This window comes from Mesoplodon densirostris, chromosome 7 (assembly GCF_025265405.1).
Source record: "Mesoplodon densirostris isolate mMesDen1 chromosome 7, mMesDen1 primary haplotype, whole genome shotgun sequence".
NCBI lineage: Eukaryota > Metazoa > Chordata > Mammalia > Artiodactyla > Ziphiidae > Mesoplodon > Mesoplodon densirostris.
This window is the reverse complement of record NC_082667.1, coordinates 57260833-57286684: the sequence shown is the minus strand read 5'-3', so window position 1 is coordinate 57286684 and position 25852 is coordinate 57260833. Positions and strand designations below refer to the sequence as shown.

The following is a 25852-nucleotide window of genomic DNA, read 5'->3' as shown; positions in this document are numbered from 1 at the left end:
TCGGGTTTGCCTAATTTTGAACTTTATACACATAGAACCATATAATATGTACATTTTAGGTGCTGGCTTTTGTTCAACATTTTGTTTGTAAGATTCATCCCTACCTGAATGTAATATAGTCTTAGTTTATTTTTGCTGCCAATAGTATTACACTGAATGAACATGTATTTATTTATTCTTGCTTCTGGCATTTCATTAATTTCTAGTTTGGGACTATTACAGGTAATGTTTCCATGAATGGTATAGTACGTGTTTCTTAAAGAAGTTTTTTAATGCATTTCTTTCAGATATAAACCCAGGAGCAGAATTACATAGTCATAGTATATGCATATCTTCAGCTTTAGTAGGTTGTGTCCAAAAGTTTTCCAAAGTAGTTGTGCCAATTTACCTCTTCTCCATCCAACAGTGTTTCCTCCATCCTTGTCAGTGTTTGGTACTTTCTGTCTTTTGTATTTTAGCCTTCCTGGTGGGTATGTTGTTAGTGTCTCCTTGCAATTTTAATTTTGATTTCCCTGAAGACTAATGAAGTTGAACACTATTTCGTATGTTTCTTGCTGATTGGGATACATTCCTTTTGAAGCACCTGTTAAAAGTCTTTTGCCGCTCCCCCCACTTCTATTGGTTTGAGTAATATTGTTTTTTGATTATATATTATGGATATGGTTTCTTTGTTTGAAATATGCATTGAAAATATATTCTCCCATTCTGTGGCTTGCTAGTTCACCCTTTTGTGATACCTTTACATGAACACAAGTTCCATTTTATCAGTCTTGTCTTTTCTAGTTAAGGTCTTTTGTGTCTAGTTTAAGAAATATTTGTCTATTTTAATGTCATAAAGATCTTCTGTGTTTTCTTTTAAATGCTTTACTCTTGAACTTTTTACATTTATATCTATAATTCATCAGGAATTGATTTTTTTGTGTATGATGTAAGGTAAGAGTCAAGACTCACTTTTTATATATAGATAGTCAATTGGCCCAGCACCATTTATTGAAAACCATCCTTTCCCCATTGCACTGCTGTTTCTCTTTTGTCATAAATAAGGTAAACATATACTTGTCTGTTACAAGACCATCTGTTCTGTTTCACTGAACTGTTAACTCTGTTCTTTTGCCCTTATCTTACTGTTTTAATTTCTCTCATGTTATATTTGGTCTTGCTCTCTGTTCAAGTTCTTCAGCTTAGCTGTTCTTCCAGATCACCTAGGTTATTCTTGTCCTTTTGCATTTTCATGTGAACTTCTACACAGAAAAGAAACCTTATTAGGATTTTGATTGGGAATACATTTGATATATTTACCAACACAATTGGGGTTAATAGACATCTTTACAGTATCGAGTCTTCCAATCCAAGAAAATGGTATATGCCTTTGTTTGTTAGATCATTTTTACAAAATCTTATTGAAATAAAGTAGCTGTTAGTAAATGGATGTTTTCCATGATTCACTGAATTTATCAATATTTCTATTTTTGATGTTTTATGATAACTGTTACAACTATCTTTAACTTTTATTTTCTACTTGTTGCTGATATATGGAAATATGAATGATTTTTTAAAAATGGTATTGATTTTATTATATGTGCAAAGAAATGTTCCCTGGAAGTTTTATAGACAAATTAGCAATTCTAATGTTAGGGTAATGGCCCTGCAGCTGCAGCTGTCACAGTGATTGATTATTTATTTATTTATTTATTTATTTATTTATTTATTTATTATAAGCTAATTATATTTACAATTAAATTCAATTATACAGAAAGTTTTTTAAACAGCTTTATTGAGATTTAATTCATATACCATGCAGTTCATTTTAAAGTGTATAATTCAGTCTTTTTTGGTTTATTTACCCCTCCTAAAAGAAAATTCATACCCATTAAACAGTTGTTCCAAATTTCCCCTTTCATAAATCCTAAGCAACCACTGATTCATTTTCTGTCTCTATAAATTTGTCTTTTCTGGACAATTTATGTAAATGGAATCATACAATATGTGGTCTTTTGTGACTAACGTTTTTCATTTACTGTAACATTTCAAGGTCCATTCATGTTGTAGCATGTGTCATTACTCCTTTTTTTAAAAATAAAATTCAATTACATGGATATACTACGTTTTATTTATCCATTCATCAGTTGATGAAAATTTGGATTGTTTCCAGTTTTTGCCTATTATGAGTAATGCTTCTATGAACATTCATATATAAGTTTTTGTAAGGAAGTATGTTTTTATTTCTCTTGAATACGCCTGAGGGTAGAATTGCTAGATCATGTGATAACTGTTTAACTTTTTGAGCAATTGCCAGCTGTTTTTCACAGCAACCATACCATTTTACTTTCCTACCAGCAATGTATGAGGGTCCTAGTTTCTCCATGTCCTCCATGCTACATTCCCTTGTAGCCTTCCTAATGAGTGTGAAGTGGTATCTCATGGTAGGTTTTTTTTAAAAATATTTATTTATTTATTTTGGCTGCTTCAGGTCTTAGTTGTGGCACACGGGCTTCTCTCTAGTTGTGGCTCACAGGCTCAGTAGTTGTGGCATGTGGGGTCTAGAGTGTGCAGGCTTAGTTGCCCCTTGACGCATGGGATCTTAGTTCTACGACCAGGGATCGAACCCGTGTCCCTTGCATTGGAAGATGGATTCTTAACCACTGGACCAGCAGGGAAGTCCCTCACATGGTAGTATTGAATCACATTTCCCTAATGGCTAATGTGCTTATTACAGTTGATTTTTGTATAGTAATTTTACAGGCATACCTAATTTTATTGCACTTCACTTTATTGCACTTTGCAGATAATTGTGGGGTTTTTTTAATTGAGGGTTTGTGACACTCCTGTGTTGAGAAAGTTTATTGGTACCATTTTTACAATAGCTTTTGCTCACTTCATGTCTCTATGTTACATTTTGGTAATTCTTGCAATACTTCAAACTTTTACATTTTTATTGTATTTGTTATGGTGATCTGTGATCAGTGATCTTTGATGTACAATTGTACTTGTTTTGGAGCACCACGAATCAGTCCCATATAAGACAATGAACTTAATCGATAAACGTTATGTGTGTTCTGACTGTTCCACTAACTGGCCATTCCCCTGTCTCTCTCCCTCTCCTGGGGCCTCCCTATTCCCTGAGCTACAATAATTTCAAAATTAGGTTAGTTAATAACTCTACAGTGATCTCTAAGTGTTCAAGTGAAAGGAAGTGTCATACGTCTCACTTTAAATCAAAAGCTACAAATGATTAAGCTTAGTGAGGAAAACATTTTGAAAGCCAAGATAGGCTGAAAGCTAGGCTCTTGAGCCAAGCAGCCAAGTTGTGAATGCAAAGAAAAGTTCCTGAAGGAAATTAGAAGTGCTACTCCATTGAGTACATGGATGATAAAAATGTGAAATAGCTGTATTGCTGATATGGAGAAAGTTTTAAAGGTCTGGATAGAAGATCAAATCAGCCACAACATTCCCTTAAGCCAAAGCCTAATCCAGAGCAAGGCCCTAGCTCTCTTCAATTCTATGAAGGCTGAGAGAGGTGAAGAAGCTGCAGAAGAAAAGTTTGAAGATAGCAGAGACTAGTCCGTGAGGTTTAAGGGAAGAGGCATTCTCAATAATATAGAAGTGCAAGGTGAAGCAGCAAGTGCTGATGTAGAAGCTGCAGCAGGTTATCTAGAAGATCTAGCTAGATAATGAATGAAGGTGGTTACACTAAACAACAGAGTTGCAGTGAAGACAAAACAGCCATATACTGGAAGAAGATGCCATCTAAGATGTTCATAGCTAAAGAAGAGAAGTCAATGCCTGGCTTCAGAGCTTCAAAGGACAGGCTGACTCTCTTGTTAGGGGCTAATGCAGCTGGTGACTTTAAGTCAAAGCCAGTGCTCATTTACCATTCTCAGAATCCTAGGATCCTTAAGAATTATGCTAAGTCTACTCTGCCTGTGCTCTATAAATGGAAAAAGAAAGCCTGGATAGCAGCACACACCTCTGTTTACAGCATAGTTTGCCAAATATTTTATGCCCACTGTTGAGACCTATGGCTTAGGAGAAAAGATTTCTTTCAAAATATCACTGCTCATTGATAGTGTACCTACCTGGTCACCCAAGAGCTCTGCAGATGTGGTGGAAATAGTAAGAGAACTAGAATTAGAAGTGGAGACTGAAGATGTGATTGAAATGCTACAAGCTCATGATAAACTTAAATGGATAAGGAGTTACTTCTTACAGATAAGCAAAGAAAGTGGTTTCTTGAGATGGAAACTACTCCTGGTGAAGATGCTGTGAAGATTGTTGAAACAACAACAAAGGATTTAGAATATTAAGTAAACTTAGTTGATAAAGCAGCAGGGCTTGAGAGAAGATTGACTCCAGTTTTGAAGGGAGTTCTACTGTGGGTAAAATGCTAACAAACAGCAAGCACTGCATGCTACAGAGAAATTGTGAAAGGAAGAGTCAATCTATGTGGCAGACTTTATTGCTGTCTTGTTTTAAGATATTGGCCATAGCCACTCCAACCTTCAGTACCCACCACCCTGATCAATTAGCAGTCATCAACATCAAGGCAAGACCCTCTACCAGCAAAAAGATTATGACTCTCCAAAGGCTCAGATGATGGTTAACTTTTTTTTTAGTAACAAAGTATATTTTCATTAAGGTATGCACCTTGTTTTTTTAGACATAATGCTATTGCACACTTAATAGACTACAGAATAGTGTAAACATAACTTTTATGTGTACTAGAAAACCAAAAAAATCATGTGACTTGCTTTATTACAATATTTGCTTTATTGTGGTGGTCTGGAACCAGACCCGTGATATCTACGAGTTATGTGTGTATATCCAAGGAACTTATTAATTCTGATTGTTGTTAGATTCTTTTGAATTTTATGTGTACAGTCAGTTCACCTGCAAATAATGGCATTTTAATTTATTTCCTAATATTAATGCCTTAAGGGACTTCCCTGGCAGTCCAGTGGTTAAGACTCCACACTTCCACTGCAGAGGGGCGAGTTCAATTCCTGGTTGGGGAACTAAGATCCCACATGCTACACAGCCAAAAAAAAAGAGAAAAATTAATGCCTTAAATTTTTTTTCTTGCCTGATTGCACTGTCTAGTACATCCATTATAATATTAAACAGAAGTGGTGACAGTGGATATCTTTGTCTCATTTCTAGTCTCAGGGAGAAAGCTTTCAGTGTTTCACCATTAAGTATGGTGTTTTATTATAAGTTTTTTTGTGGTTTTTATTTTGTGGTTTACATTTTTAACATCATTTCCTCATTTTGTCATTTTGTGTTACTATTTTTTAATGAATTTTTAAGAGTTCAGTATGTGAGCATTCATTTCTTTGTCTTTTTATCTTTCTAAAAATCTGTTTACTTGAGGTATAATTTATATACAATAAAATTAATCAATTTTAAATATACAATTTAATAAGTTTAACTAATATATTCAGACAAGTAACTGCCACCATGGTGAATGAAAGACATTTCCATCACACTAAAAATTTCCCCTGGGCTTCCCTGGTGGTGCAGTGGTTGAGAGTCTGCCTGCCAATGCAGGGGACACGGGTTCGTGCCCAGTCCGGGAAGATCCCACATGCCGCGGAGCGGCTGGGCCCGTGAGCCATGGCCGCTGAGCCTGCATGTCCGGAGCCTGTGCTCCACAATGGGAGAGGCCCCAACAGTGAGAGGCCCGCGTACCGCAAAAAAAAAAAAAAAAAGTTTCCCCTTTCCTCTCTGTAGTCAATTCATTCTCCTACCTTTTGACCACTGGCAACTACTGATCTGCTTTCTGACATAATTTGCCTTTTATAGAATTTTATATAAATGGAATCATATAATATATACTCTTTATATTTGGCTCTTTTTCACTTAACATAATGATTTTGGGATTTATCCATGTGGTTCCATGTGTCAGGAGTGAATTTCTTTTTATTGTTGAGTAGTATTCCGCTGTGTGTGTGTGGAATACACACACACAATTTGTTTATACGTTTATCTGTATACTAGATTTGTTTCCTGTCTTGAGTTATTGTGAACAAAGTTGCTGTAAATATTTGAGTAGAAGCCCTGTGTGGGCATATTCTCTTGGTTAAATAACTAGGGGTGGGCTTGCTGAATGTATATAGTTAAGAGTGTGTTTAACTTTATAAAACTGTTACGCTGTTTGGCATTCCCACTAGCAATGCATGAGAGTTCCATTTACTTCATATCCAAACATTTTTCATTTTAGCCATCCTAGTAGATGTATGGTTATTTCTCATTGTGGTTTTAATTTGTATTTCTCTGATAATGAATGAGGTTGAACATGTTTTCCTGTGCTTATCTGTTATCTGTATCTTTTCTCTGGTGAAATGTTTAGATCTTTATTGGCTGCTTTTTAAAATTTTTTCCCTTTGGGAGTGTTCGAGAATATCTTATTATTGATGTCTAAGAATTCTTTATATACTCTAGATACATGTCATTTATCAGATACATGTTTTATATATTTTTCTCCTTAATAATGTCTTTTGAGTTTATTCATCATTTCTTTTTAGATAAACTTTGTCTTGTAGAAATCTTCATTTAGCTCAAGGACACTTAAGATTTTCTCCTGTTTTCTTCCAGAATTTTTATCATTTTAGTTATTAGATTTATGTCTGTGATTTATTTGGGGTTAACTTTTGTGTATGGTGTGAAGAGAAGAGTCTCCTGAACACTGCTGGGACTCTTATTTGTCTACCCACTCTGCATTGTGGCCTAGAAACACTCCCCACCCAGTAAGCTGGAGGAGTATAGGGCTCACCTTGTTTGTTTCCCTTCTCTCAGAAACTGCTGTCCTGGGCTGCCTATTATCCAGTGTCTGAAACTGTTGTTGTGTATAATTTAGTATGATTTTTTAGTTGTTTACAGTGGGAGGGTAAATCTAATGTATGTTATTCCATCATTCAGAAATAAAAGTCTTTTTCCTGTGCTTTCTCACCTCTGTGCTTGTTATGAGAATATGCTTTTCCCATCTCTACTTGGTTCAGTTATTTTGCTCCTTCAAAGACATACTTAAATATGAGCTCTCTTTAGAGGCTTTTTTCTCCCTCATCCAGAGATTTCTTGCTTCTCCTGTGACCCCATAGTATTTTTTTTTAATATTTTATTTATTTATTTATTTATTTATGCTTTGCCGGGTCTTAGTTGCGCCACATGGGATCTTTAGTTGCGGCATGCAGACTCTTAGTTGCGGCATGCATGTGGGATCTAGTTCCCTGATCAGGGATCAAACCCAGGCTCCCTGCATTGGGAGTGCAGAGTCTTACCCACTGGACACCCAGGGAAGTCCCCCCCCCCATAGTATTTTTGATGTTGCTTATTTTACTAATTAGTTGGTTTGGACTTTGAGGGCAGAAACTTTACATTTTTATGTTAGTATCCTTCTTAGTGCCCAGCGTAGTGCCTTACATGGCACCCAGAGAGCATGAGCACAGAGTGAGGCTCTGAGGGGCTCTCTTTTATCCTTAGTTCATCTGTAATGCATCCTTTTTTGGCTACCTATTTGTTTTCAGTGTATTTCAGACAGTTGAGATTGATAGAGAGATGACATGTAATGGCAAACAGAAAATCAATTGTGTTGGGAGTATATTTGGAATGTGAATAAAGTAGGCCATAGTTAACAAGTTTTAAATTTTTACACTGTATGAAATACAGGTTAGACTCAAAGAGTAATTTTGTAACTGTGATTTTACCTCATTTCAGTAATTTTAGAAAAATATGGTTTAAATTTAAAGGGATAGGTTTTGATTCAGAGTACTTTGATGCATGCCTGGCTTCATTATTTGCCAGCTGTGTAACCTTGTCCAATTACTTGGCTTCATCTCTAAAATAAAGTTAATAATAGTACTTATGACTATGTTGATATCCTGCTGAGTTTTAACAGGCTCCTAAGTTCTGCTGATGTTGCTGGTCTGTGGAGCATACTTTGTGTAGCAAGGATGTGTATGATGATCAGATGAGTTGTAAAATTGAAATGATCTTATAAAAATAGGAACAAAATGCTTTCTCTCTTATTCCTATATCACACCTTGTTGAACTTCTGTAGTGTTTAAAATAAAGTCCTTCCTGACTGAAGATGGCCTCCTATGATCCACTTCAATCTGAATGCTTTAGCCATACTCACGTTCTTTTAGAACTAAAAGAAACTTAAATTTGCTTTAGTCTGTCTCACTTGCATTTAGGCCTCTGTTAATTGGTGCTTTCTCCAGGAAATCTTCACTGGCTCTCTTCCCTTTCGTGTGTTTCCATAGCACCTGTGCTTTTCCGTTATAGCACTGTAATTGTTAGTTTGTTTCTCCCTCTAGACTGTAAGATCGCTGAGGGTTGGGATAGTGCCTGGGGCATAGTAAGCATTCAATAAATATTTGTTGAAGGAATGAATCATAGTCTAATGTTATGGGCATCACTGCTAAAGGACGAAGACTTCTGTAGCTTCTAGCTTAGTATTCATTTGGGAAAACTGATATTCTCATGAGAAATACTGTAGAAAAAGTGTATATTCTTTGGTATTGATTGTCAGAACTATCCGTGTTCCAATACAGATTGCATATTAACATTTATACCTGAGAGTCTGGGATAATGCCATTTAAAATCATGACATATTATGAGCAAAGTCCATTTCCATAGAGTCTCTGTTAGAATGACTCCAAATAAATAGATAGCTGTGTGTACATATAAGATCTATTTTAAGAGGTCTCATCTTCTGTGAAAAGACACATTTCTTTAGTGCTTTGGAATTACCATCAACTTTTATAATACTCAAATTGCCTGCTACCTGTAGCATGTATGTCTACATATCTTTTTCAAGACCATAAGTTTTTAAAATGAAAACACTGTAGGATTTTAGAGGGGTTAGGGACTTTTGTCTTTTTCTAATAAGAGAAGCAAAAATAATAATAGCTACAGTATTTCAATTATCATACTGAAAGGTATGATATGAGTTATTTAATTACCACAGTAACTTTATTAGGTAGGTACTATTATTATTTACATTTACTGTTGAGGAAACTCTAGGTCACAGTCAGAGACAGTAAATACCTTACTGAAGTTCACACAACCAATGACAGGTGATGTGGTTAAAATCTTTCTATTGATTCCAAAACTCAATCACAGTATGATACCACCTTTTTATCAGTAGTGTGATGTGTAAAGTCCATGGAATGTATATTATTCTGGCATATGGTAAAAAGATAGGGAGATATAGTTCTCCAGTTGTGTTCCCAGTTGTGTTTTTCCCTCTTATACTGATAGAGGGAAGTCCCAAGAAGTCTATCACCAGCCTTAAACAGGTGAACTTCTAAACAGTGACTTCTATCCCATTTAAAAGACTGAGGTGTAATAATAATTCCTCATATTTGTAGAATGCTTATTAGTGTCAGGCAGTGTCATGTGTTTTCTATTCTTCATCTCATTTTGTTCTTACTAATTGTCCTGTGAATTAAAGGTATTGTTATTATCTCCCTAGTAATAAAGATATCATATATTATTATCCAATTTATAGATGAGGAAACTGAGTTTCAGAGGCCCAAAGCCACATAGCAAGTTATGACAGAGCCTGTGTTCAAAGTTACTGATACCAAACAGTGCTGGAAAGGAAGATAGGATTTTGTAAATACCCGTTTTAGTTCTGACAGTCAAGTCAGAATTAGTCAGCACATTCTTGTATCTCCACCTTATCATGGAAAGAAAGGCTGGTAATGCTCAAGTTAAATATGTATTTGCCAGAATGGGTCAGAATTGTTGGCTTTTAACACTGACTTTGTACTTCAGGAGCTTTCATCCCACTTTTATATATGTTTTTTGAGATGAGTATTATTTTATATTTCTCTGAACTCTTAGAATCATGGGCGGGTTAGAATCTAATGTTGGCACTTCGGGCTCAAATCTAAACAGGAGAGAGTGCTGCTATTGGCTGTACTTTTCTGCCATTGGGAATCTCTGTATACTGTGGTGGTAAGATCTGAGGGGTTGGAAAGAAGGGTTGGCTAGATACAGATAACCATATTTCAGTACCAGTAGATCCTAATCTACTTGTTAGGGACCTCTGTTCTTTATAGTGATTCTGCTAGGTTACCAGGGACTCATTCTTATCTATTAAAAGTTCATTTGTGTTGAACATCATTCTTGTGTGCTTACATGAATGTACTATTTAATGAATCTTGAGCCAAGTTAAAATATTTTAGAAGCACCTGAGTTACTGCTATTAGTAACATGAAGGAGAAAAATGTATTTGTCACTGCGTTTGCAGCTTTGATTTAGTGTGTTTGCTAGCCAATAGGGAAATGATTTGCTAATAAAAATATTACTGGTGGCCTCTTACATATCATGACTTCTCTTTGACACTTGGTGCTTATCTGCGTACTTGGTTCTCAGCCCAAAAGCTCAGTTAGGATACAGAGTCAGTAATATATGACATTTTGTCTTTGCTACTGATTTTTCTGAGTGATCATAAATGAGCTAATTAACTTCTGAATCTTTTTATACATCTGTGTAGTAAGGATAGCAGCTCATAGCAGTGCCATAGGGATTAATTTGTGTAAACATTTGGAAGAAACTAGTACCTATTATATATTTTATATTTTTGTTTATGAGAATTCATTGCGGCTGAATGATTTATCGCAAAGAGGCAAAAAGATAATTTCTATCCATGTCTCTGACTTGCTGGGTGGCCACATAACTGTGAGGGGCCTCGTTACTCCATACCTGTAAGTTTCCCCTTCCCGTTCCTGGGAGGTAGTGGTTCTCAACTTGTGGTCTACAGCAACTTCCAGCTGGGTCACGGGCTGATCTTTTCAGCATTAATGTTTATTAATGTATATATTTTCATTTCGGGCAGATAAATTAGTTATGATGTTTGATAAAAAAAAACAGATTTCCCCTCATTAGTGTCTCAAGCTGAATAACCTTCACATTAACTAATTATATATTGGTTTACAGGGTCTTTTGCTCTAACTCAACCCCCAAATCTTTGAAATGAGAAGCAGCACTCTAAATTAGTTTGCTTGAAATTTGGTTTAGAAAATGGTATGAAACATTGGTCTTAAGGAAATGTGTTTAGTAGAACTGAAACACATTTAAACATGTTGATAAAATTTAAGAACTCTTCAGTGGTGCCTGGGGAGTGATGTTAACTTTATAAAAGCAGAGTTCCCTAATCTTTGTAGTAAGGAACTACTTTTTAATCCAATTAGTTTCTTGATATTAATGATAACATATATGTAGTACTTTATAGTTAGAAAGTGCTTGCACAAAGATGATCATATTTGATCCTTCAAGTATCCCTGAAGCTAAGTATGGCAAGTATTGTTATCTTCATTTTATATATGAGATGCTGAGAAGGTAAGTGACTTAGCGAGGTACAAACAGACAGGAGCAAAGTTGGAATGTAGATCCAGACCTTTTGTCTCCAAATTCTGTGCTTTTCTCACTACTCCATACTATCTAAAACCTTGCAAAATCTGAATCCTACATAAATCCTATGAAGCAGGTAATTTTTATTGAAATCCTGTAGCATGCCAGACCTTTTTCACTTATGGTATTATCATTTAATTCTTAAAATAGTACTAAGAGATAATAATTATTACTCCCTTTTTCCAAATGAGGAAAACTGGGGCTTAGAGACATTTCTCAAGGTTGCATAGATAAGTAACAGATCCAGATTCCGATTTAGATTTATTTCATTCCAAAGCCTGTCTTGTTTCTAACTAAACATAATATCATTGTTGCTTTCTCTGGTATATGTCTAACACATAAACTGACTGATCGTTTGCTAGTTTTCCATTTTACCTATGGACTTATATGGAGAACTTTGTTCTGCTATATTCATTTTTATTACAGGATGAGTAAAGTGAATTTTCTCCAAAGATTTCTTTGATTTGGTTGTATCTTAATTAAGAGATCTGGATTAAAGATCTGTCAGTCTCTCAGTTTGTCCTTAAGCAAATCGTCCAACTTTGGGGCTAATTTCCTTTTCACAGACAAACCAAACAAAATTTTGAGTTATATAGTCAAGATTTCTTATAGCTCTGAGATTCTAGTTATCTTAGGAGATAGGATTGACAGAAAGGATAGGGATCTCTTCACCTTTTTTGGTGAATCTCTTTATTTTTTGAAGTTTTATGCTAATGATAAATTTCCCAGCAATGAAAGAATAAAGAAAAAAAAAAAAAGAAGAAGATTCTCTGACCCAAATGTGTCTATAGATGCCATTTGTTAACTGGAAAGCCTCCGTTAGGTGGGAATGACCTATTGGAATTCTCTAATCAGCCATACTCAACTCCTATTTTACAGAGTCTTCGATCTGTTTTGGTAAGCAAGGGCAAAAACTCATTCTGTAAGTGACATTGTGTGTAGAAGAGGTCAGAAGTGTCAGATTTCATTGCTCAGATCTGGGGGAGAGAAATTCCTCTTGGTAATTTCAGTGAATAAAAAGTTTTGATCCTTTATTGCCACAATAAGAAATGATTTATATGAAGTTTCCATCAATTATGATAATTATGGTCATTTTGCAATAAATTTGAGTAATTAAGGTGAAATATATATATATATATATATATATATATATATATATATATATATGGTTTGTTTTATTTAATTAGCTTCTGCTTGGTCAGTAAATTATTATGCTTATTTGGCCTGCATTTCAGATAAAAGAAGGATCACACAGTATATTTAAATTGGTGCTTTAGCTTCTATCAAAAGGTTATAGATTTCTATTTGAACTTACAAAGACATTATTAAGCATTGTGTAACAATTTTCTCCTCATAGGTTATAAGGTCACAAGTTGAAAAATTAGTTTTCACAAACCTTATAATTCAAGATATATTTATTACAAATGACGGCAAATTTAAATTTTATTCGTCTGTATACATGCTCTGATTTTCCTGTAGCCATCTGACAGGAATTCCTAAACAAATTCCTTCAAAATTAATATCTGCCTTTCAAAATTTTGGGAACCTGAGGACAATTTTCCCCTGGGATTTATTAGAGTTTCTTTACTTTCAGTTGTTGGCCTGTATGCAGCTTGTGAAAGGCGGTAAAAGACAGACAGTCAACTTGGTGGTGGGGCAGGCAAAGGTGGATTCTAAGTAAACCTCAGATTTTCTTTTCAGAATGATTCATTTTCCATATATTTGTAATGATTTATTTCAGTAGTATCTTAATTGGATTGTAAGAAAGTCAAACTGTCATATTTTAATCTCCCCCTCTCCCCCTATACTTGCCATGGAAAGTATAGATGTGTAGAAATAAGCCACCGGACAGAATTTTATTTTGGTTTGTCATCATTTTTTCTCTCCTTATTACCCAAAAGCATTGGAAGTAGCATTTACAAAAAATACATTTACAATTAGATGTTTTAACACAGAAGTAAAAGGAGATCGTAAGGCATGTAAAGGATGTGGGAAGGGCGTTGATGTGTGTATGTACACGCATGCCTTCGTCAGTTCATTTATTCATCATTTATGGAGCAGACAGAAGGAACCAGGCATTGTGTAAGATGTTAGAAACAGAATGACAGATGTGATGGTTATATGACAGAAATACATGGAGAGTACCATAGGAACACAGAAGATGAGCATCTGAAAATCAGAACACCATGTAAAGGAGGTGACACTTGAGCTGAGTCTAGGAGAATATGTAGTAGATAGCTAGGGAGGGAAGGTGAGACTTTCCAGGTAGAGGGAACAGTTGTACAGAGGCATGGAAGTAGAGTAGAGAATTTCAGGTGATTCCAGGAAAGCCTCAGCTGACCTTTGAGTAAAGGTCCCTAGGAGAGGCTAGAGAGGTAAATAACAACCTAATCATAAAGGAAGTTATGTCAGAAAGCTTGGAGATCTATTGAAATAACTTAAGCAAATTTCTCAAAGACAAAAAGTAGATACAACTGTGTTGATGACTATAATATAGGAGATTAGACATATGTTTTAGAAAATTCTCTTTAAAGAGTTAAGCGTAGAGAATTGTCATGACAGAAGTTATTATAGTAATCTAAGCAGTACCTAATTAAAATCTAAACAGTTTGGAAATGTAAAGGGAGGAGGGAGTGTGAGGGTTCAAGAGATATTTAATGATGGACACTACTGTTAATGGTTTAGTGGATTGGAGGAGAGAAGGAGAGAGAAAGATTTAGATAGTTTCCAATTTCTGGTTTGGACAACTGGCCAGATAATTAACCATTCATCGGAACAAATACTGGAGGAGAAGCAGATGTTGGGGGAAAGGGGGAAAGGGGAAGGATCAAGACTTCCAATTTTGGATAATTACCTAATGGGTAAGATAGTAAACAAGAAACCAACAAAGTAAATGTCAGATTGTGAGGACTAGAAACAAGCTGTGGTGATAGAAGTTAACTATGGGGAACCATTTTTACAAAGATTGCTCAGAAAAGGATGGCTTGAGGAGCTCAGTCTTGCAAGATAAGAATTGCTGGGGTAACAACAATGGGAACAGCACGTGAAAAGACTTGGACATAGGAAGTGCCTGTATTGTAGGATAGAAAGGACGCCACTGTAGCTGGAACATAATTTGTTAGGAAGAGAATAGCAGCATGACATGAGGTTGGAGAAGAAGGAATTCAAAGTGTAAGCGAGGATATTTGCCTTATACATTGAACAGGAGGAGAAGGCTAAGAAAATGGCATGGAGGCTGCTGAGTTTCATATTAGGTTGTAGGTAGGATTATGAAGAAATCCTTCTATTATTTCAAGGTTTATGAGGTAAGGTAATTAATATATTGGATTTAGGGGAGGTTTAAGGATTGGGGGGAATGTATGGAGTAGTCATCTCCAAGAATGAGAAAGCAGACTAAGGAGGAAATTGTAATAGGATTATTGGATGTTGTGCCTTTGTGGTTGTTATTTTTAAGGTAAAATCAATCAGGCTGGTTGTGTCCTTTTCTCTCTCTACTTGGAGCTTCATGGGAGCAGGTTGAGAAAATGCAAATATTCAGTAAAAGTGAAATTATCCCCATTTTACAGATGCGGAAAATGAAGTTCAGAGAAGTTAACACTTGTTTAGAGTCGTGAAAGTAAAATTTAACCCAGATCTTTCTGATTCCTGTGTCCATGGGCTTTCCAGTATAGTACACTTCCTCCCATAGGATCTGCCTGTTGTTTTTTTTTTTTTTTTTTGCGGTACGTGGGCGTCTCACTGCTGTGGCCTCTCCCGTTGTGGAGCACAGGCTCTGGACGCGCAGGCCCAGCGTCCATGGCTCACGGGCCCAGCCGCTCCACGGCATGCGGGATCCTCCCTGACCAGGGCACGAACCCGCGTCCCCTGCATCGGCAGGCGGACTCCCAACCACTGCGCCACCAGGGAAGCCCTGCCTGTTGTTTTTAAGCATTAAATTAACTCTGACCTTCTTAGCTGTCAGGCCAATTGTGTAGAGTTATGAAAGGTATCAATGCTTCCCTTTCCCTGTTACAAGGAAGTATATCAGTTCTTTAAGGAGAAAAAAATCTTCTCTTGGCACCAAATTCCAAGAGGAATTTAGCATGCAGTTCCTTATGTGCTAGATATTAGATATCATAATGAAATACAGTCAATTGCAAATTTTTGCAAAAGTTACAGCAAGAAATATCTATTAACCCTTGAGAACGGGAGCATCATAAATCATAGTACAGAAAAGGCATTTCTGTGGGGAGAAAAACTAAAAGAGTCGAAGTATATTGCTTTTTGGTCATCTGCCTTGATGTAGAAAGCTCAGAAGAATGACAATTTATTGGTTTTAACTGTAATTTTGACAGCTGGCCACTGGCCAGTCTGAGACCAAACTCTCGGTGAGAGGGAGCCTAAAGAGTCTGTGTTTTGTTTAGTTGATTGAAACAAGATTCATATTCTTTAGGTATTCAGTTTATAGGAGACAGCATTGACATTTGGTTATTAAAATTAAAGTGCCTGACTTGAGTTCTTGCTGAACAGAGGGGCCATGGTGTATGCATGAATAGGGCCAAGGGTTTCAGAAAGCAGTTTTGAAGTATGGTAAACCAAGCCATGTATTTGCTTTCTCTCCCTCTCAATGACTCATTGATAGGATGATAAAGATACATGCATAAAAAATAAGTCCTTGGTGATGGTGAAAATAAAAGAGGGTGCCATTGGAATAGCAAAGATTTTTGACATATTTCTCAAAGACACAAAGTAGATAGAATTGTATTGACGAATAAACTAGAGCAGAGGAAAACTGCCACCTGGAATACAGTGGAAAAGGCTGCAGTGGGAGTTTCTGGTAGAGCTCTCAGATGCCTCAACTTGCAATTCCCAAGTATGGAAATCAGGAATGATGGAGCATTAATTAGGGTAACTGGGCCTACTGGCCCATTTTCTTCCCTTTGTGAATTTGGGGTAACTTCCTATAACATTTGCTCCAACTGCTTTCTAAACATAATGGATTCCTGACCTGGTTAGGTTCCGTGGTATGAGATTTTGGCATAGAAATGTAGAGCAAAGCCTGACTGTGGAATTTTACAACCAACCCAGAGGGAAGACATGAAAGGCAGCTCTACTTAAGAGTGAAATACCCTAAAGTAACATAATCCCAAAGTAAACTTCTCCTTATTTGATAGTGATTTAAAATAAAGGTACTGCCTTCTCCCAGCATATATACCTTGAAGGAACGCTAATTGTCAGCAGGAACTGCCCACTTAACGCTGAGCTGCCATTCAGGGGTGAAGCCTTTTATGTAAATAAATCTTTATAGCTTCAAAGGAAACCTGCATTATTACCTATGCTAACCAATCTAATCACTTATTCATGGATTTAAAGGGAAAACCAAGAGTCATCAGATATTTGAGGAAAACACTATGAATTAGACCAGGTTGAACAAACAGAATAGCAGACCTAAAAGAAACAGAAAATACAAAGGACAGAGAAGAGCTTTAAAAAAACTTAAATTAATATCCTCAGATTTGACTTCCAGCCTCTGTCTGGGATGCAGAAAGGTGGAAGGAGCATCACTTCCACACTAACAACAAGAGAAAGCTGGATAATGTACAAAATTATAACTTTTCTTGTATCTATCCAAGTACTAAGATTTCAAGGCAAGCAATCCCTAGGGGAGGGAAAGTATCACTGAGAAAGCCCTACCCAGGGACACAGAGTATGACCTGGTTTAACCAGGACAACAGAGGAACTCCCTCCCTTCCTCCCCAGCCAGGCTAGAAAGCACAGAATAACAAGTCACTGTAGGCAGAGAGGCAAGAGCATGGTGAGACACCCTTACTTAGGTGCTGGTTCACAGGGAATACCTAAATCTGGGAATAGTATAGTGTCATTGAGAAAAAGCCTCTGTCAGACCATCTTCACCATTACCACCAATGCCACCAGGCCCCCTAAAAGGGAAAAATTAGAGGAAATTTGAAGAATGTGACGCACTGAAGGTAATCATGGCAGCAACAGAACCCAAATCCAGCTCAGTTCCTGATTGTATTGACTCATTCCACCAAATTAACAAAAGAATAAGCATGTCTTTTTCTTTCTCTGTTGCCCTGCAAATGATGTTCAGTACTAAATCAAAATTTTTGAGACCCCCCCCAAAAAAAAAGCAAAACCAAAACAAAACAAAAAACCATCACTACCATTACCAGCACCAACAACAACAACAAAAGGTTGACAGGAGAAAAAATTAACAGAAAAAGACTTCAGAGATGACTTAGATGTTGGGACTGTCAGAGAGAGTATTTAAAATAACTATGGTTAATATGCTTCAGAATTTTGTGGAAAGGTGGATAACATACAAGAACAGATGGTAAATTTCAGCTGAGAGGTGGTGGAAACTGTAAGAAACAGTCTAATGGATAGACTATAAACCAAAAACACAGTAATGAGATGAAGAATGCCTTTGACAGACTCATTGGTAGATTCAACACAACTGAGGAAAGAATCATTGAACTTGAAGATAGGTCAACAGAAATTACCCAAACTGAAGTGCAGAGACTTTTTCACATAAAACTAAATTATTTCATTATCAGCTGTCTTCAAGAAATAATAAAGGAAATTCTTCAGCAGGAGAAACATGATACCATACAGAAACTTAGCTCTACACACAAAAATTGAGAGCTCCAGAAATGGTTGAAAGGAAGATATTATAAAGAATTATTTTCTTATTTTTAATTGCTCTAAAAGACTATTGATTTTCTAATGCAAAAATAACAATGTTTTGGAGTTTATAACATGCATAAAGTAAAATTTATGAAGTAATTTAAGAGTGGGGAAGGGAAGAGTTGGGAGTGTACTGTTGTCAGGATTTTATACTTTACATGAGGTGGTATAATTTTATTTGGAGGTAAACTGTTATTAATTTAAGTTATATATTGTAAACTCTGGGGCAACCACTAAAAATTTTAGAGGGAGGTAAGAATGAGCTGATAGTGAAGAAAGAGGAAGTCATAAAAAAATAATCCAAAAGCATAGAAATAGAGGGATAAACAAACAAAGAATAAATGGAACATTGAGAAAACAGCTAACAAAATGGTAGTTTTTTTGCGGTACGCGGGCCTCTCACAGTTGTGGCCTCTCCCGTTGCGGAGCACAGGCTCCGGACGCGCAGGCTCAGCGGCCATGGCTCACGGGCCCAGCCGCTCCGCGGCATGTGGGATCCTCCTGGACCAGAGTACAAACCTGTGTCCCCTGCATCGGCAGGCGGACTGTCAACCACTGCGCCACCAGGGAAGCCCAAAATGGTAGTTTTTTTTAATCTAAATGTATCAATGATTATATTAAGTGTAAATGTTCTGAATACCTCAGTTAAAAAAGAGATTGTTCAGATTTTATAAAGATAAAAAAAAAAGACCCAACTAAAGCCTATCTACAAGAAACACACTTCTAATTTAAAGATATAGGGCTTCCCTGGTGGCGCAGTGGTTGAGAGTCCACCTGCTGATGCAGGGGACACGGGTTCGTGCCCTGGTCTGGGAAGATCCCACATGCTGTGGAGCGGCTGGGCCCATGAGCCATGGCCGCTGAGCCTGCACGTCCGGAGCCTGTGCTCTGCAATGGGAGAGGCCACAACAGTGAGAGGCCCGCGTACCGAAAAAAAAAAAAAAAAAAAGATAGATAGATAGATTAAAGGTAAAAGAATGAAAAAATGCACTATGCAAATACCAACCAAAAGAAGGCCAAAGTGGCTCTAGTAATATCAGGCAAGGTAGACTTCAGAACAATGAATATTACCTGCAATAAGGAGGGATATTACATTATGGTGAAGAGGCTAATTCATGAAAAGATGTAACAATTCTAAATATGTATGAATATTACAACCAAGCTTATATATATGTGTGTGTGTGTGTGTATGTGTGTGTGTGTGTGTATATATATACATATATATATATATATATATATGTATATATATAAATCAAAAACTGATGGAACTGAAAGGAGAAATGGCTAAATGCACAATTATAGTTGATAACCATAACACTAATTTCTCAGTAATTTATAGAACAAGTAGAGAGAAAATCAGTAAGGAGAGAAGACATTAACAACATTATCAACTAACTTGACCTAATTAACAGTAGAACACCAGCAGAATATACATTTTTTTCAAGTACATATGGAATATTTAGTTAGGCCATATTTGGTGTCATAAAACAAATAAATGCAAAATAATCAAAATAATGCAAAGTATTGTCTCTCACCAAAACAGAAATAGCTAGAAATCACTGACTGAAAGATATCTGGAAAACTCTTAATATTTTGAAATTGTACAACACACACAGACACACATATACATACCATGGGTCAAAGAAGAAATAACAAGGAAAATTGGAAAATATTTTGATGTGAATGAAAATGAAAATATATCAACATTTTAAGGGATGCATGCTTAGAGGAAATTTATATCATTTGATGCTTATACTAGAAAAGAAGAAAGACCTTCATTCAATAACCTAAGCTTATACCTTAACTAGAAAAGAAGAGCAAATTAAACCCAAATCAGGCAGTAGGAAGGAAATAATCGAGGGCAATAATCAGTCAAATTAAAAACAAAAAGAGAGTAGAGAATGTCAGTGAAACTAAAAGGTGTCCTTTGAAAAGATCAATAAAATTGATAATCCTCTAGCCAGACTGACCGAGTAAAAAGAGAGAAAGCGTGAATTACCAGTATCAGGAATGAGAGAGGGGATATCACTACAGATCCTGCAGCAATTAAAGTAAATAAGGTAATATTTTGAATAACATGATTGTAGTATGTCACAAGGGCACTGGAACAAGGCTGAAGGCTGGTCAAATCTGGGACCACTTGAGCACCAAAATAATTAAATCCAGTAATGAATTATAAATCTTGGAAAAATAAAAGAGAATTCATGATTCCACACTAATAATAGATAGCTAATGGAGAAGGAAGGGCTCTTGCTTAGAGAAGAATGCTGAATGCTGACTGATAAGTATGGAGGAAGTACTGGAGTTGGAATATTATTTTGCAACCATAGTAGTAAAAATTGATTCAAGCAGAAGACACCAATCAATGCTAAATCTGGGGAGAAAGTTAGATGAGAAGCAGGATATATCCATGGTCTTAAAGATGGATATCATTGCTTCTATATGTAATATCCTTAGGAGGACACAACACCAATCATGTAGTATTCAGGCTGGTAATATATAACCTGAACAACATGTAAAGAGCTTGAGCACATCATTGCCTCAATGTTATTACTTCCTATGAAGTGACTTTTGGAACTTAGGTTGAGTTTTCTGAGGAATCTTGAAATACTTAGTTCTTCTCTTGAGCTTCTCTTGAGCCCAATTAAACCAGACTCACTCAGTTTTTTTCCAGAGACCACCCGGTGACCAATGAGGTGTATTACCTTTTAACAGAAAAATGAACCTGATATGTTTTGGAGAGATGTTGCCAGTCTGTGTTCTAAAGCCTTAGTTCTGTTAAAGCCTGTGGGAAAACCATAGCCTTTCAGGAGACCTTTTTCTGGGTTTGGACCTTCTCTTTTACTTTTTATTTGGAAATCATTTGGGACTTATAGAAAAATTGCAAGAATAAGAGTACAGAGAACACTTACATTCTTCACCCAGATTTACCTATTGTTAACATTTTACCCCACCTATTAGCTGGCTGTGTATTTTTAAATTTTGTTTTCATTCTTTGTTTTGCAAGGGTTTTTGTTTTTGTTTTCTTTTTGGTCGTGTGATATGTTCTAAAGACATTCAAAGCTGAAGAGGGTGCATACATTTGCGTTTTGAAACCCAGATCTGTCTTGGCCCATTTGTGATTTCACTAGAATTGAGGCAGCCTTTTATCTGGGATGAAGAATAACATTGCAAATTTGTATAGTGGTGGAAGAATTCATGTGCTTTCTGGTAAAAGTGCATTGGGTGAGGGGTGGAGGTTGTCAACCCAAGTGTCTTCTGAAATCATTGAGGGATTATCTCAATGCTATCTATTATCAATATGGAAATCTGGGGAGGAATTATATTGGGGCTAAAGAAGATAAGTGGTATTCCTTGATTAAGTTCTGTTTGGGGAGCAGAGTTAACAACTTACTGGTCATTTAAATACAGTTGAGAGAGAAGAGCAGGGTGCTTAGACATATGTTGATAAAATTACTTAGGTTGGTGAATTTAGTACTAAGGTCCAAACTGTATTTTGATCAATTAACCTACTTCTTGTTCCTCCCTAGATGTGTGGAAGAGTTTAGGGCACCTTTTCCTGTTAGACCACACAGTTCATGAAACTAAGCTTCTTTTTTTTGGGCTGTGTTGGGTCTTCATTGCTGCATGCCGGCTTTCTCTAGTTGCAGTGAGCGGGCTTACTGCGGTGGCTTCTCTTGTTGCAGAGCACAGGCTATAGGCGCGCGGGCTTCAGTAGTTGTGGCTTGCGGACTCTAGAGCACAGGCTCAATAGTTGTGGCACACGGGCTTAATTGCTCTGCAGCATGTGGGATCTTCCCGGACCAGGGATCGAACCCGTGTCCCCTGCGTTGGCAGGCGGATTCTTAACCACCACGCCACCAGGGAAGTCCCTAAACTTCTTTTTAAGATCTAGAACTTAGTATGTCAGGATCTAAGACTGTTTTTCTGTGCTTCAGGACCTTTGGAGTTTCCTGAGACAGGCTCATTTTCTTAGAGTAGGAAGATGTAAAAGGATTTTATGATCACATGAATGAAAATGGAAGTTCCAAAGTTGATATAAATACAAAAGACCAGGCTTATACACAAATATTAATCATTGCAATGCTAAAGCAATCCTGTAGTGGAATTGAGGTATTGGGGTATCAGTTAAAATGTGGAATATTCTATTAATTCACATCTATGGAGTTAAATTTTACAAGCCATTAAACATTGTAACTCAGACTATCTGTCAACATGTAAAAATGCTTGAGACATAATTTGGAAAAATCAGAATATACATTTCCTGCACACTGTGATTGTAACTAAAACTACTTATGTATATGAATAAGATGAAATTTCATAAAAACTTAATATTGATGAACTATATTGTAGTAGTCAATATGCGGGTAATTTTTCCTGCTCTACTTTTTATACTTTCAGTAATATTATATAGCATTTGCAGTTAAAAACAAATTAACCACCTTTTTAGAAAAAATTAAGCTTTACTTTTTAGAGCAGTTTTAGGTTCATAGCAAAATTGAACAGAAGGTACAGATTCCCCGTATACTCCCAGCCGCCCACCTGTGCAAAGCTTCCCCCACCAAAGTGGTACATTTGTTACAACTGATGAACCTTTAATGAATCATCCTTAGCACCCAGAGTCCGTAGCCAGTTTTTAAAAAATGAAGTTGTCTGAATTTTGAAAATTGCATCCAGGTTTCTTGGTCAGTGACCCAGAAATCTGTAGGCAGAGAATCCTAGACTCTTACTCTTTGACTCCTGCTAGAAGCTGTGTAAAAATGGAAGCAACAAAAGAAAAAAAAAAAAAAAAAAAAAGGAAGCAATAGGAAGTTTATTCTCATTAATCCCCCCAGAAGTCCTCCAACCCCAACCCATTTTACCTTTTAACTCTTTTTATTTCCCTCTCACAGTCAGGGGACTGGGCTCTGCCTGTTTGGTTGTGACTGGGCAGTCCTGTCTGCAGTGTTCCATCTGGAATTGTCTCCTTTCGTCTCTCTCTAGGAAGTGCATTTTCGGCTGAGCACCTCAAGCTTCAACTCCAGAAGGAATCCCTAAATGAGTTGAGGAAGGAGTGTACTGCAAAAAGGTAAATGGAACACTGAGAATGGTTGTTATGAGTGTCGAGTTTACTTTGAGGAGAGGATTTGGAAAAGGAGTATTTTTTAAAGCTGCCTGTATTAATACCAGTTAATATGCTCAATGCCATTTTCATTTGTTCAACACGTACTGTGCTAGAGGCGGTTATGAGACCTCCTAGTATGTAGTCAGAATCGGAAGCATGGACACTGTTCTTCTAGATTTCAGGGCCACAGCACTGTGACTTAATGTTTGAATCTCCTCCTCTTCCTGTCTTCTACATACAGTGCTGCTTACAGTTTTTCTTCAGTAACTTCTTCAGACTTACTCCTGTTAGCTCTCTTGGCTGACCTCAACAGCTCCCAGGTTCTCTCTCTAACATCAGTCTCTCCAGGTTTCAGTTCATCCTCCATGTTGCTAGCAGACTTCTCCTAAAATACTGTTTTTTTTATTTTTTAATTTTTTTTTCCGGTATGCGGGCCTCTCACTGTTGTGGCCTCTCCCGTTGCGGAGCACAGGCTCTGGACGCGCAGGCTCAGCGGCCATGGCTCACGGGCCCAGCCACTCCACGGCATGTGGGATCTTCCCGGACCAGGGCACGAACCCGTGTCCCCTGCATTGGCAGGTGGACTCTCAACCACTGCATCACCAGGGAAGCCCTCCTAAAATACTATTTTACCATCATTTTTTCTCTTCTTAAGAACCAATGGTGATTGTTTTGCTTCACTGTCAAATAACCTTCAATAAAATGGCCCCATACAGCTGTAGCTAGTTTCAGTCGCTCCGTGACATTCATTTAACAAATGCTAATAGTTTTTCTCTTTATTTTTTTCCAGCACATGCTTAACTTGTTACCACCTCTGATCTTTTCCTCATCTTCACTCACTTTTCCTAGAAAGTCATCCCATCCTGCATATTTCTTTAAGAAACCTTAGCAATTGAGAAACCTGAAAAGAACCTTGGAGATCATCTAATCCTCTCAGTTTGCAGATAGGAAAGCAAAGCTCTGGAGGTTACTCTGTCCATTTCACTAGGAAAGCAGGACTAAATCCCTTTAAGTCTTCAGTGCTCTTTGCATCGTACTACTTTAGATTCCACTTTGACCTACTGTTTCTCCTAAATTACCTCCTTTTTAATGGTTGACACAGTTGAGCAGGTAATATGCTCTACGGGTATTTTAGCTGTTGGTCATGTTTCTTAAATAGTTCAAGAGAAGAGCTACATCATCTCATGCCACAGCTTTTTGCTTTGTCCTTTTTTTATTCTGTTTTTTTTTTTTGTAATATGGCAGCAGGTTATTTTTTGAGGTAGTTATAACATCTGTAGTTGTAAATGAAAATAGAATACTTTTTTGAGGAAATACCATATGGATATTTCCTAAAAACAAATTGGCCTCAGGTTAAATGAGACCTTGGTCAGCTTACTGAGCCTCTCTAAATCTTGTTTTCTTGTTTGTAAAATGGGTATAGTAATATCAACCGAGTAAGTTGTTGTAATAATTAAAGCCATTTGTGAAGCTCCTGGCATGTAGTAGTAGGTGCCCAGTCAATGATTTTGTATGTTTCACATCTCTTAGCATGGTGTTGGACACATAAAATAGGCCTCAGTATAGTTAGCTTGATTGATAGTATTTAGCGATAGGTCAGGGCTCATGTTAGCTATTATTCTTGCTTCTACTTCTGAATTTCTATGGCCCAGTACAGACCATTAATCTTTCTCTGCATCAGTTAGGTGGAAATAACTGTTAGAAAGCATGCAAACATGTTTTTTTTTTAACAAATGTGCTTTTTTTCTCCTCATTAGAGAACTCTTTCTGAAGACTAATGCCCAGTTGACAATTCGTTGCAGGCAATTACTATCTGAGCTTTCCTACATTTACCCTATTGATTTGGTAAGTTTCAAATTTTCTGGGGAAAAAAATTTTTTTTTTAAAGATGATTTCTGTTTGAAATTTACTCTCAAAGCAAAAACTCATTGCTCTAGTCTTAATCATATGTTCTGTCATGATTCATTCAGAAGCTAATATTTATTTAAAAAGTAGATTTGGAATTAGTTGTCGTTAGGTTCCACCATTTGATTTTTTTTCTATCAGTTTGGTGGTGGGGTGCACTCATCTTCATCTGAAAGAATGCCAAATTATTTCTGGTTTCTTTTCACTCAACCAAATTATCAACTTTCACCATATCTGACACATAGATGCAGATACACGTGCATTGCTTTAAAAATATAATGGCTAATTAATTTATATTTATTAGTATTACCTAAGATATTCCTGAGGTAACTGTCAGGATATTAAGTTTCTGAATCTGGTTTGTTAGAGTAAATACAAATGTAACTGGTTAGGATTTTTTTTAGAGAACTAAATCTGCTAAATTTGGTGGTTTTGTTTTCTTTTTAACGAAAAGAGACTTAAAAGACTAATTTTCTGAGAGGAAACCTAATAGGATTTTAGGTTGCTCACGGAATCTTGTTAATTCTACTTTAAAATTTTCATTTATAGCTATGAATTGGTCAAACGATAGTTTTATGATTAAAATATGACACAGTTTTTTGCTTAGATATGATGTTTTAAATGTTTATAGTATAGAGAATTTGAAGTGTATATCAATGTACAGAATAGTATAATAAATCATCATGTACTCATCATTCAGCTTCAACAATTAGGTTAATATTTTGAGTCTATGACAAT

The 25852-nt window shown here is 36.5% G+C and overlaps 1 protein-coding gene across 1 annotated transcript in view; it reads left to right on the top strand.

Annotated features, from left to right (window-relative positions):
* The window catches only part of UVRAG (UV radiation resistance associated), a 361815-nt gene that overhangs the window by 200390 nt on the left and 135573 nt on the right, over window positions 1–25852 (top strand). The window contains 2 exon segments of the mRNA XM_060104362.1: window positions 23089–23173; window positions 24967–25054. Of these exon segments, the coding sequence (XP_059960345.1) occupies window positions 23089–23173; window positions 24967–25054 (173 nt within the window).